The following is a 13078-nucleotide window of genomic DNA, read 5'->3' as shown; positions in this document are numbered from 1 at the left end:
TCAATTTATTTTTTTAGTTTTTTTCCTTACCTACTCCTAGAAAGAATTTGAAGCAACAAATGGAAAACAATGCACATATAATAGAATTTGATAAAGTATCAAATCAAATAGGAAGAGTTGATAATAACAGAAACCCAGACTTAAACTTCATGGCAATGAAATTCAGATAAGAATTATTTCCACTGATGTACTTTTATTAGGAGAAACAGATTTTTCTTGACATCAAAGTTGAATGTTTATTTATCCCATGGGCATATAGAAAGTTTGTTAAGCAATATGAATATGCAATAAGATGGAAGTGTCTTCAGCAACTGTCTTACTGAAGTTATATAAAGGTAATTCATTTGAAATGGATTATAAATTGAAGAATCTATTTATACAAAGAGATCAATTATGATTACCAGAGATAAAACTCTGTGGTAACACAGAAAAAGAGGTTTTTATTTATTTATTTATTTATTTATTTATTTATTTATTTATTTATTTATTTTAAAGATTTTTATTTATTTGACCGAGAGAGACACAGCGAGAGAGGGAACACAAGCAAGGGGAGTGGGAGAGGGAGAAGCAGGCTCTCCACTGAGCAGAGAGCCCGACGCGGGGCTCGATCCCAGGACCCCAAGATCATGACCTGAGCTGAAGGCAGACACTTAATGACTGAGCCACCCAGGCGCCTTGAAAAAGAGGTTTTTAAAAGCCTAAAAAACTGTTTCTTTTTTGGGGGGAGGTCTTTCATGTCAAGTGTTTATTCACATCTTGTATTTTAAGGTTCCATGTAATTTTATTTTCTATGTGCTGAGGGACAAACTTAGTGTTTCTTTTTTAAGATTTATTATTTATTTGTCAGAGAGAGAGAGAGAGCACAAGCAGGGGAATAGCAGGGAGAGGGAGAAGCAGGCTCCCCTTTGAGCAAGGAGCCCGATATGGGACTCGATCCCAGGACCTCATGACCTGAGCCAAAGGCAGACGCTTAACCGACGGAGCCACCCAGGTGTCCCCAAACTTAGTGTTGTTGATTTAAAACACATTAATATATCTTTTGTGATAGTGTTTCCTTCCTGGAAAATTATAAAACCTAAAGAATTTCTCTTGAGTAAAGGGAGAATCATCATTTTTATATACAATTCTGAGCTGCAGGAATGTCTACAGGCAAAAACCTCAAAGTAGGTTTGTGATGCACCATTTCTATATTCTCAGGGCTGAATAGTCAATCTCACTGATCCCAAGTTCCACCTGACATGCATAATAGAGATCATATAAACTCCCACCTTGGCCATAAAAACAAAAACAAAAACAAAAAACCTTTGCCTTTGCCTTTCCTCACAGACCTGGTGTGAAAATATATACCTAAAAATTCCACAAAAGACTTTTAAAACATAGATTTGCTAACCTATGTTAGATGATTCAGGAATCACCATTGTAGGAGACACAGACATTCTTAGAGGCAGAATCTAAAGAATATGTAAGATTTCTCAGATTCTTCCTGATATCATATCCAGCCATGGAATTTCAACATCCACTGTCTACTCTAAAGCCTCTCAACTAACTTTTTATACTTGATGGGTGACTTTTCTTGTCTGAAATGTAGGGAGATTATGCTAATTAAAAATCGATGTCTATTCAGTTTCAAAAATTAAAAAAATCTGGCTTATCTCTCTCAATTCACGTAGGTGTCAGAATTAGTCATCATTGAAATCTGTCTCATTATAATTTCCCAGGACATTGTCACCTCCTCTTTGGCACCCATCATCTGTCTGTGCCATAGTTATCTAGGTATATACTAGATGATATGTCATGTGAAGGCAGACACGGTTTGTTTTTCTTTATCATGTCAGACCGCCCCAGTGCAGTAGTCCAGATTCTGGACATTTATAATCAATCAGAGAGGCCAGGTGAATTGAATTAAAACTCTTGGTTCAGTTGCAGGAGAAAGTAGTCTGTATGTAAAAACTTGAATGGTGTCAGTATGTCAGATATTTCCCCCAAAATCCCAGACTGATCCTCTCTTAATGACTAAAATTTTAAGTGAATTATTTATAAACAGTCAAAATATTATTTTCACAAAATTTCTGTTAAACTTGTGACTAACACATACAAAACAGTCTAGCACTGATTTTTTACCAAGTAGATTGAGTATGCAAATCCCTTAGGAAGTAGGGTGTGAATAAGCACATACTGAGAAGGAAAGTCTGGTACATGGGTCTCTGAACAGAAAGGCAGGCTTGAGAAAGAGTGTCTCAGTGTGAGAGGTGGACAATCCAGTAATAGCCCAAGAAGACAAGGAACCAGAGAAAGGAAACCAAAAAAGAAGATGAAGTGGAGCATCGGATAAGGGCATAAGATGCCAAAAGCAATCTTAAAGCACTTCCCAACATGCCCAAAAGTACAACTAGTTATCAGAAAGTCAATGCTGTGTTTTACCGAAATATAGCCCAACACTTTCTCTGAGGAATTATGTCTAGTCATTTGAATGCTTTATTAAGATACTCTCTACCTCCCTTTCCCTCACAACAATCATATCCTGATAAAAGCAAAGCCATCTATCAATGTGCCAACTGACCCATTAATCCCAACCCCACATCTGGTCTTAACCTGTTTTCAGTCAGGGACCATTTGTACACTTGCTTGAAACAGTTGCCTGAGTGAAAGTATGTCCTCTTTGGCAGCTATGTTTTCTCTTCTAGGTCACCAGGATCATGAAGTAAATCATTTGAATTTACCAAATTGTATTCTAATTATTTGGGCAAAAATCTCAATTACTTTATATGAAAAAGAACAGAAGCATGGATGAGTTGCAATTTCCCTGTGAGTGGCACCTTAGCATACAATTCATCAGGACGGGATATGGATTCGCCATAAACCAGTGGAAAAGGACCACTTGCTTCAATCGCCAACAGCTTCCCCATGGGGTAACATACTAAAGATACTGGCCAAGTGGATCTGATTTTATCCAACACAATCTTGGCTTCTTGAATTGCCACAGGTTCCCTCTTCTAATGGTGCCTCACTGGGGTTCAGTTTGGAATCATCTGTGCTACTGTCATATCTTTTTGAAGTCACACATGCACTTGGGAGAAAACAGAAATTAATTACATAGGAATTATGGCAGGTGAATACACATTCGGGGGTCATTTTGGATTTTTGGTTATTTATTGCTGACACTGCATAAAATATAGACACAGATTATGATATTAAATCCACATGTATAGATTTAAATACGATTTTTTTAAAGATTTATTTATTTGAGAGAGAGAGCACAAGTGGGGTGGCAGTGGTGGGGGGGGACAGAGGGAGAGGTACAAGTAGGCTCCCCGCTGAGCAGGCAGAGCTCAATCCCAGGACCCTGGGATCTTGACCTGAGCCAAAGGCAGACGCTTAACTGAATGATCCACCCAGGCGTCCCAATATGATTTATTTTTAAGAAGGCTGTAAAACAGATTTGAGCTAGCATTTTGTTCTAAGCATTACAAAAGTATATTGTTGCTACTAATAATACTGTAACAAGGCTTAATCAATACATAAAACATATGCCTTGAGGCCCACTCTTATTCATTATGTGACAACCACAGAATGCCAGGAATTCCATCCATAAACTTCTATTATCCTATAGTTAATTCTAAATCAACAACCAGTGACTGCAACTTGACTTTAATGTCTAGTTTTGCTAGCATGTAGTATCTCCGCTTTGTTTAGGATATTATCTGCGGGAAAGCACAAAATTAATATATAATTAGCTTCTTTTTTTAAGATCTTCTGTCTTAAAAGGCAGAAACTGTGTTGATTTTCTAGCCTCTTTAAAGGTCTAAATTCCTAATTCTGAATTCTAAACTACATAAGTAACTAAAGAATCAAGAGTTAAAGAGTCAATGAAAAAATTCCTGTTCTCAAGAGAAAGAGTGAGCCCCCCCCCAAAATAAAACCTTAACTCAATCTATTATACTGTATCTACATTTTTTCGGGCCACAGATTTCACCACAATGTAAAATTTTTCCTGTTGTCCTTCTGTTTCCTAAACTGCAGAAAGATACTCCTGAACTAGCTGTAAATATATATACCTTAGTATATAGCCATCAAATTCACATTTGTCTTCCCACACACTACTGCAAAAAGGTATAGCATTTGCTGTGCTGAAACACTATCTCTGAGTGTAATCAGTTGAAATAACCAAGCACAGTATTTCCAATTTAGAGGGCTGTGCAACCATTGGAAACAGCGAGGGATTGCATAATGTTTTAGAAGTTTTTCCAACGCTATGTCATTCATGTGCCTGAAGAGCTAATTTGCTTTTAAAATATATTTTGAGGAGTTGATAAGAGCTTGTGCACAGCTTCAGAAAACAGAAAATAAAAGGACTCCTCAGGTATGCATGAAGTTAAACTTTAGACACACTCTATTGCTTTGCTGGAGCTTAGTGCCAGAATTTCCAAGTTAAGGATAAGGGAAAGAAATTATTTTTCCTGATAGCCCTGGAGCCAACTGGGATGTAGCATTACTTACCTAAAGATGGGTCTTTGGAGATGTTTCTTCCTGATTGTGACATGGTCATCCATTTAAAGGTGAAAGTTTAACTTCTTCCTGGAAACCACTCCAGAAATCCAGGGAGAGAATGTGGAAGCTTATCCTGGTCTATTGTGCTGCAAGGAGCCCAGAAGGAAAAAGTACTTTCCTCTTTCTCTTTTTGGGTGCTGGGAGAAAACTTCCCTGCTCTCTGCCAGCTAAGCAGTGTGTCCATAGAGGCCACATAAGACAGGCACGTTGGGGCACTCCCCCACAGAGCAGGGTGTGCAGAAACCACCACCAGTCACGGTGATCCAGGCAAGAGAAGTGCACAGGACCCTCGGAAACAGAACAAGACGAACAGAAAACTTCCTACCCTAGTGGCACCCAGGTAGGAGCTCCCTGAGCTCTTGGAGCCATGAGAGCACTCCTTCTACATGCTGGTCAAGCTCCGAAAAGCTAAGTCCCTCCCTGTCTTTAAAACAGCCTGTTCTGAGGCTCAACTTTTTTCTTCAAAATAAAAGTTGTACAGCTGGTTCAGCAGTCCCATGTGAGTACCCTCTGAAAGTTTGTTCCGTTAAAATAGGAACTGTATACAAATTAATGAAGGAAGATGGGCTCAGGCTGCATGGCTGGCTCTGCTTCAAAAGATTATAATTATTTTATAATATTGCTTTTATCCACACTGGATGGAGTGTGGAGACCACTCATGATTTTTGGCACTCATAACCCAGTAACCTACACTTGGCTAAAGCCAAAGATATCATTTCAACTGATAGAAGCCCATGTGAAGCTGGCCGGAGCTACAAAAGTTAGAAAAACAAAAATTGCTCAATTCTATCAGCGACATTGTGCCCAGATGTCTGTACCCAGAGTGACTTTCCAACTAAGTGGAGACACCGCAAAAAAGATATGAAAACACATATACACACTTCTTTTTTCAAGTCCCCAAAACTCCCTTGGAACATAAGGTGTTTACACTATATGATCAAATTTGAATTTCAAAAATAAAAAGATAGAAATGTAGGTATTAGAGGGAAGTTGTAAACAGTTGAAAATAAATGACATTAAAAACTGTTTTACTTGGAAGACTCAGACTCACACTGCAGGAACTCTAGTTCTAGTTACAGATAAGATGAACCCTCACATTTTAATATAATGTATTTTGGAGACAGACATTCCTATATCTGAATCACTAACAAAATTCCTACTCAATCAATAGTGTCATGAGATTCCAGGCCAGAAGTTTGGTATGTAATAAAATAAACCATCTCAAAGCATGATTAAAATGTTTTGAAAATATACGTGTGATAAAGGCAGGGGAAATTGAGAAACACTCATGCCTTTAGTTGAATGATCAAATAAGGGTCAAATGACACAGAGGAGGATATGACCTATATGGTTGCAATCTGTATTTCTTAGCACTCTCCAAATACTTCCACAGGAGCAAGAGTACATTTTTATTTCCCTCTCAGAGGAAAGACAAAGAAGAAGAGAATTACAAAGAAATCACTGATTATATCAAGCACAGTTCTAATCCATACTTTTTTTTTTTCATTTTCCTAATGACATCATTCTGAGACAGGATTGAACTAAAAATAATAAATGGGTTCTAATCCTAGTTCTATCATGAAAATGCTGGGCCACTGTTGGAAAAATTCTTGACCTATCTGAGCCCCAGTTTTTGTATTTATAAAATGAGGTTATGACATTCATTGAATTCTATGTTCTTTTCCAACTTTAATGGTACCATCGTGCTATTTCTAAATAGGATTAATTTGCTTCTTGCTAAGGAACTAGCATAGAAGTTATGATGCCTAATATTCCAGAAATACACATTTATTATGTAAAGCTGTAAGTAAAAAGTCATAAATAAAAAGATAATTTCATATTGTATGTATCTCTGTAAATATTATATATTCATTTAATGACATCTAAATCAGTGTTCTCTTCACCATCACTAAGCATCCAATCATAAATTGACATGAGTGGGCAATACTGCAGTTAAATCTGGAGACCATTTATATGCAAACTGATATGCAGACCTTTGGAATAAATGCATTATTATAACCATATGCTTTGGCTTTCTTTGTATAAGAAGGTACATAAGAAACAACATGCTGGTCTACGGCCATACCACCCTGAACGCGCCCGATCTCGTCTGATCTCGGAAGCTAAGCAGGGTCGGGCCTGGTTAGTACTTGGATGGGAGAAATAACATGCTGCACGGGTCTTCTGGAAGGATTTTTGCATTTATGGGTGGCAGTCAACTGATGGATCAACTTATGGGTGGAGTAAACTCATGGTTTATCTGTATTACTATTAATTTATCGTAAATACTCCTGAGGGACAACCCAAGAGAATAATAAGCTCATCAACTTTTAAAAATTAACTTTTATTTTGTTGACTTTTGAATTAGAAAGGTGAGAGGATTTCTTCACTTACAGGATAGAAGGAACACAACACAAATACTAAACTTCTAGCCAAGGTACAGCTCCAATGACAAGCCAAATATAAAATCTAACTTGAGGCTCAAAGGCTTGATTATCAACTGCAGAATCTGAAAGTTGTTAAATTAATTATAGGAAAATAATATTTTTGCTTTGCATTAAGTTTATATTCCTTTTGCTCTTTAGTATTTAAGGTAGAAAGCTTAGATTCCCATATATATCAAGCACCATATTTAAACCCAATCTTAGAACCTGAAAAGCCATAAGAAAATACCAGGAAGTTAAATATTCACCTGGCACAAAGAAAAATATGTATTTCTTAAATGTTTTTGTAAACTTTTTATCAATGAGCATTTAAATTTAACATTGGGAAGAAAAGTTTGCTTTATTAAGTTATTCAACTTTAATGTGGTATTCAATAAGATAAAAGGACTCCACTATTGTTGCTTAAATAACAAAAATATATTCCTTAAATTAACACAATTGTACTGTGTAAAATGCTAAAATTTATTGTATAAATAACCAGGCCAACTCTCCTATAAAATAAACTAAATACAATTTATTATGAATAGTTTTTTTCCTGGGAGTAGGGATCAGAAATGGTGTTTATATTTTTCCTATTATGGTAAACTCTCTTTCAGTATGACCTTGCCTAACACTTTCAGGAGCACTCCCTGCTCTCATACGTGGTTTCTCTCTCTCTCTCTCTCTCTCTCTCTCACACACACACACACACACACACACACACTCCTTCCCTCATCCAGCACTGTTAGAGACTGTCAAACAGGTGCTTAATAAATATTCCTTAAATTAATTTGTTAAAATGTTCAGGTGAAACACATCAATGTATCCTACATAAGTCATGGTGTATGACAAAAAACAAAGATCAGCTCCATGACTTTCCCAATCAAGTGAATACTAAGTGTGTCATGGTATTTTGTTTCAAGCATCTTGGAAAATAGGTAAGCTTTACTTTCTCTTATTTTGTTTTTTTCCATTGTTCTACTCTGTTCTATGGCTCTGCTTGTTATATGTAAGTGCCAAAAAGCATGCAGTGGTAGAAAAATCATGTAATATTAATGACAACCCAAGAACTGATTATGAATTTATCTATAGGTTATCATTTTACCTCTTAAGTCTGGCCAAATATCAGCCTGAGGCAAAGTGTATTTTTTTTTTCCACACAATTTAATTAAACACAATGTCACAAGTTATGTATTTAAGTGAGTTTTAGATTAAGTGGAGAAGTTTAGTGCTAGTCCTGTGTGTGATATACCTGATCTTCAGTTCAGTAGTTCTCAATCTTATTTTTTTGACACACTATACATGAAAGATAAAATGTATATATGATACTCTTCCAGAAAAGTGCCTAAATTTTGATAAAACCAAGAAAAGTAAAATGCAGGCACTGCCATAATTTTCATTTGATGTGTAAATACTGCATCAGTAAAGTGGAACACCACTTGGTCAACTCTACCATGAGATAAATAGAAGGGTGTAAACTATTCCTAATGTACCAACCAAAACTCTGCCCCTTTACCACTAGACAAAAAAACTATTGTGTATAAGTGCGCAAGACTGGCATCATAGAGATAACTCTAAATCTAATGTATCCTTTCAAGGTAAGTCATTTGTAACCTTCAGCATTTCATCCATATTTTATAACGAATTTCCTGCTACATGTTTCACAACTGATTGCAAAGCTAGTTCATAGGTGGTACAGCTGGGATTAGAATTCAGATGTCTCATTCTTGAACCTAAGGTTTTACCCTTACTGAGTAGGTTGTCACCTTGGTGGGGACTCTGCCACTGAGGTTGCTTGGGTTCTTTCTGGGCTATATTTCACATTCTGTGGAGCAATAGAAAGATTAACTAACCACTCTAATGAGTATCTATTCTCCTAATCCTCTACCCTACTGAACTATCATTGCATTGCCCATCGTGTTCCCAATACTTATAAGAGCCAGCCCTAGAGAGGACCTCCTGATATCAAAGTGAAATAATCAATGAATATGTTCTCCTAAGATTCAAGTGGAAGCAGTGTTCTATTTAAATAGCCCTGGACTGATGTCAAGGCACATATATTTACATCCCAGCTCTAGTGGCGATTTTCTCAACTCCCAGCATGTCTGTTTCCTTAGCAATCAAACTAAGAAGTTGGGCCTCATGGGGCGCCTGGGTGGCTCAGTCGGTTAAGTGTCTGCCTATGGCTCAGGTCAGGGTCCTGGGGTCAGGCTTCCTGCTCAGCAGGGAGCCCGCTTCTCCCTCTCCCTCTGCCTGCTGCTCCCCCTGCTTGTGCTCTCTCTCTCTGTCAAATAAATAATTTTTTTAAAAAAATAATATATATATTTAAAAAAAGTCGGCCTCATGACCTTGAAGATCCTTTCCAGCTCCAAATTTTTGTGACTCTATGACTGACCCTGTGATAACATGTCAAGTTATTTAAACTTGGTGTCCAAACAAGAATAAGCTCTGTAGTTATTTTTAGCTTTTCTTAACCACAATGAGGCTATGCATACCACCAGAATACTTTTCATCCCCATTGTTGTGGGTTTAAAAATATAACTCATGGCTATTCAAATGTGAAAATAAATTGTACTATCCCTGGTTTTTCTAATTAAGCTCTTTTCTTTTTTTCTAGAGCTTCACTTGGGCACTTCCGTCACTGGACTGTAAACTATAGGAAGACAGGGATTAGTGTCTGTTGTATTCATAGTGCATGGTATGTAAGAGACATTCAAAGGCTGTTTATTGAATGAATGAACAAAGTGCCTATTAGTGCTATCTCATCATCTTTTTGTCTATTCTTTTTCTAAAAACTTAGTCACATCTGGTAAATGTTCAGACTTTCATATTTCCTCCAACCCACTGTTTTCCTTCAAGGAGGCATCTGACCTTATAAGGAGGTAGGTTTCTAAGATCCTGTAGTGTCAGAAATAAAGGTGGCCTCAAACCCAAACCTGCAAGTCCCTGCACTCCTTTGTTTTCTCTGGTCTCTGCAATCATGTTCCTTGTCTGTCCGGTCACTTGGCTCCCTGAAGACATCTACTGCAGAAGTCTATGGCTGTTTTGTTCAGTGGGCTCAGTCTGGGAACTATGGTCATCCTTTTCTCCTTAAGCTCAATCTCAGCCTTCACGGGTGGTACAGGACCCTCAAGTGTACATTACATCCTTCATCTGGATCTCTGCTGAGGTTCTTAACCCTTGGTTTCTGTGTAGGATTCCCTGACCCCTTACTATGGGGATGGCAGGCTCATGGCTGATAAACTTCCCAACTCAGCAGGACTTTCTGAGCCCTCTATCCTACACAGGCACTGAGGAAGGCTTGGGACTGGACATGCCGTACCACCATTTTTATTCTGTTGTAGCTAAACTCACTAAGTCACTGAGAAAATCCTCTGCTGTAAGCTTTCACTCTAAGCTTTCATGCTCCCCACTGTAAGCTTAATGGATAAATGTGTGTGTTCTGACTGCTTCACTGACTGTCCATTCCCCTTACTCTGTCCCTCCCCTTGGGCCTCCCTATTCCCTGAGAACAACAATTACAAGTGGAGTCTGAAACAAGACTGATGAATCGCAGGCCTGTACCTGCACAACCAATAATACATTGTATGTTAATTAATTGAATGTGAATAAAAAATGTTAAAAAAAAAAAAAGTGGAGCCTGGAGATGTGACTGAATTGTCCTAATCTCATGATAAAATTTTAGCGAATGAACAGTTGCTTCTTTTTCTTTTTTTTTTTTAGCAGTTGCTTCTTATGGATGAGCAAAGAAAGCAGCTTCTTGAGATAGAATCTATTCCTGGTGAAGATGCTGTGCAGATTGTTGAAATGACAACAAAGGATTTTAAATATTAGGTAACTTAGATGATAAAGCAGTGACAGAGTTGAAGACTGACTCCAATTTTGAAAGAAGTTCTACTGTGGATAAAATGCTATCAAACAGCATTGCATGCTACAGAGAAATTACTTGCAAAAGGAAGACTCAATCAATGCAGCAACTTCACTGTTGTCCTGTTTTAAGAAACTGCCACAGCTACCCCAAACTTTAGCTAAACTACCCCATGTACTCAGTCAGAAGCCATCAATACTGAGGCAAGACCCTCCATCAGCAAAACTATTATTACTCTGTTAAGAAAACCACAGGCCCAGGATGGAGTCACTTATTCTAGGCCGAGTCATCAAAACAGGGTTTAATACCTAATCTAATTACAGCTTCAACCTCCCCCAGAAATGTAGTTTTAACAGGTTAGTCAGAAACTGTCTTATCAGCACAAAGGAGGTAATCTGTCACCTGGGCCTTCTCCATGCCCCAAAGAAAGATGAGTAATCTGCAGGATGAGAACCCCTGCTCTTTCCCCTAAGGGAAAGTGACCTTGCCTGAAACAATCCTTTATTTTCTTTTGCTAATAACTTCTTTGCCCCACCCTCCTTCCTACAAGAACCTTCCTTTTTTTTTTTTTTTTATTAGTTTCCAAGGTAGAATTTAGTGATTCATCAGTTGCATATAACACCCAGTGCTCATTATATCATGTGTCCTCCCTAATGCCCATCACCCAGTTATCCAAAATCTATAAAGAATTTATCAAACTCAACACCCAAAAACCTTTCATTTTGTACAACTCCTCGGAGCCCCCCTGTACTTGCTTGATGGGATGCTGCCCCATTCATGAATCTCTTAATAAAGCGAATTGGATCCTCAAATTTACTCGGTTAAATTTTGTTTCTTAACTACTTGCTGAAAGCTTAGATGATGGTTAGCATTTTTTAGCAATAAAGTATTTTTTATTTATTTTTTCTATTTTTTTAAAAATATTTTGTTTATTTATTTGACAGAGAGAGAGAGCGTGCAAGCGAGCACAAGCAGAGGGAGCATCAGGCTCCCAGGACCCTGGGATCATGACCTGAGCCAAAGGTAGATGCTTAACCAACTGAGCCACTCAGGTGCCCTAAATATAAATGGATTATGCACTGGGAAACCAAAAAATTCATTTGACTTGCTTTAATGCAATATTTACTTTATTGCAGTATTCTGGAACAGAACCTGAAATATCTCCAAGGTATGCTTATATTAAAGTCTGGCTTCTTATTTGTTTTTACTTTCATCTGTGATAATGATAATCCCACACCCCACACGGCATGGTGACTCTGGCTAACTCGGAGAAGGTAAGATCATATTTATTAAGTGGAAGAGAGATAAGCACATTATTCCCATCATTTTATGCAGCTTTCTTATTCATTTCAGTGGGTGCATAGTAAGTAAATTATACCACAATCTTAACACTACCCTCACCTATCTATCCCCTATCTCATTTGCTCTTTGCAGATGAGACTGTTTCATTCCTCACTAGCCACGCCGGTGTTTTATTCCTTGAACACTCCACACTCTTTCAGACTCTTTCGCATATACTGTTTCCAAGGTCTAAAATTCTATTCCTTCTGCCCACTGCTCAGATTTCAGCTGCAGTTTCATCTCCGCAAGGTGACTCCTCTGACAGCCCCATCTGAATTCATATACCTACAATACTGTCTTTGTTCGCCTATTAGCAAGCTTCATAATCTGTTTGTGTCATGTTAATGATTTATTCACACAAATTCATCTGTTTAGTGAATGAATAAACCCACTCTTCAGGATGCAGTAACTGAGGGAAAAATCAGAACATCTAACTGTTCCTGACTACCTTAAACATAAACCTAGTCAAGTTATACAAAAATAAAATATATGTCTATGAAGGGGAGCAAAATACACCACTCCAAAATATATCTCTTTGGCATATTGGTTATCTTAAGCTGGTTATTTTAAAGAAACAGAAGACCCTGGTGAAGCTCAGAAGAAAACTGAGTAAAAGTTACCCATAAGAAACAGTTACATTTATTAGGGAAATCTCGATTTTTAAGGTTGTTTCCCCGGTTGTACTAGGAAGAGGAAGATATCTAAATCTCTAGAAACTATTATCAATGGAGAAAGCTGGGACTTAAATCTGCATAATAGCCTTACTTTTGTTTCCTGTGCTTTTCCTGGAAGCCTCCCATAACTGACTTGCCACCCCCAACATCTGTCTTTAGCTGAAAATGGTATTTAACTTGATGGCTTTGGACATTTGGGAGTTACTCAGTTTTTCGGGGTCTCT

At 37.7% G+C, this 13078-nt stretch overlaps 1 protein-coding gene across 2 annotated transcripts in view; it reads right to left on the bottom strand.

Annotated features, from left to right (window-relative positions):
- Window positions 1-4957, bottom strand: part of PDE1A (phosphodiesterase 1A) — a 236704-nt gene extending 231747 nt beyond the window's left edge. For both annotated transcript variants that reach the window (XM_035007595.1, XM_035007596.1), the window contains exon 1: window positions 4498-4957. In XM_035007595.1, the coding sequence (XP_034863486.1) occupies window positions 4498-4550 (53 nt within the window). In that variant the 5' untranslated portion in view covers window positions 4551-4957. The remainder of the gene's footprint in view (window positions 1-4497) is intronic.
- Window positions 4958-13078: the final 8121 nt, after the last annotated feature.

The sequence above is a fragment of the Mirounga leonina genome, unplaced genomic scaffold, assembly GCF_011800145.1.
Source record: "Mirounga leonina isolate KUSES-001 unplaced genomic scaffold, KU_Mleo_1.0 Mir_151, whole genome shotgun sequence".
Classification (NCBI taxonomy): domain Eukaryota; kingdom Metazoa; phylum Chordata; class Mammalia; order Carnivora; family Phocidae; genus Mirounga; species Mirounga leonina.
This window is presented reverse-complemented; position numbering and strand designations above follow the sequence as displayed.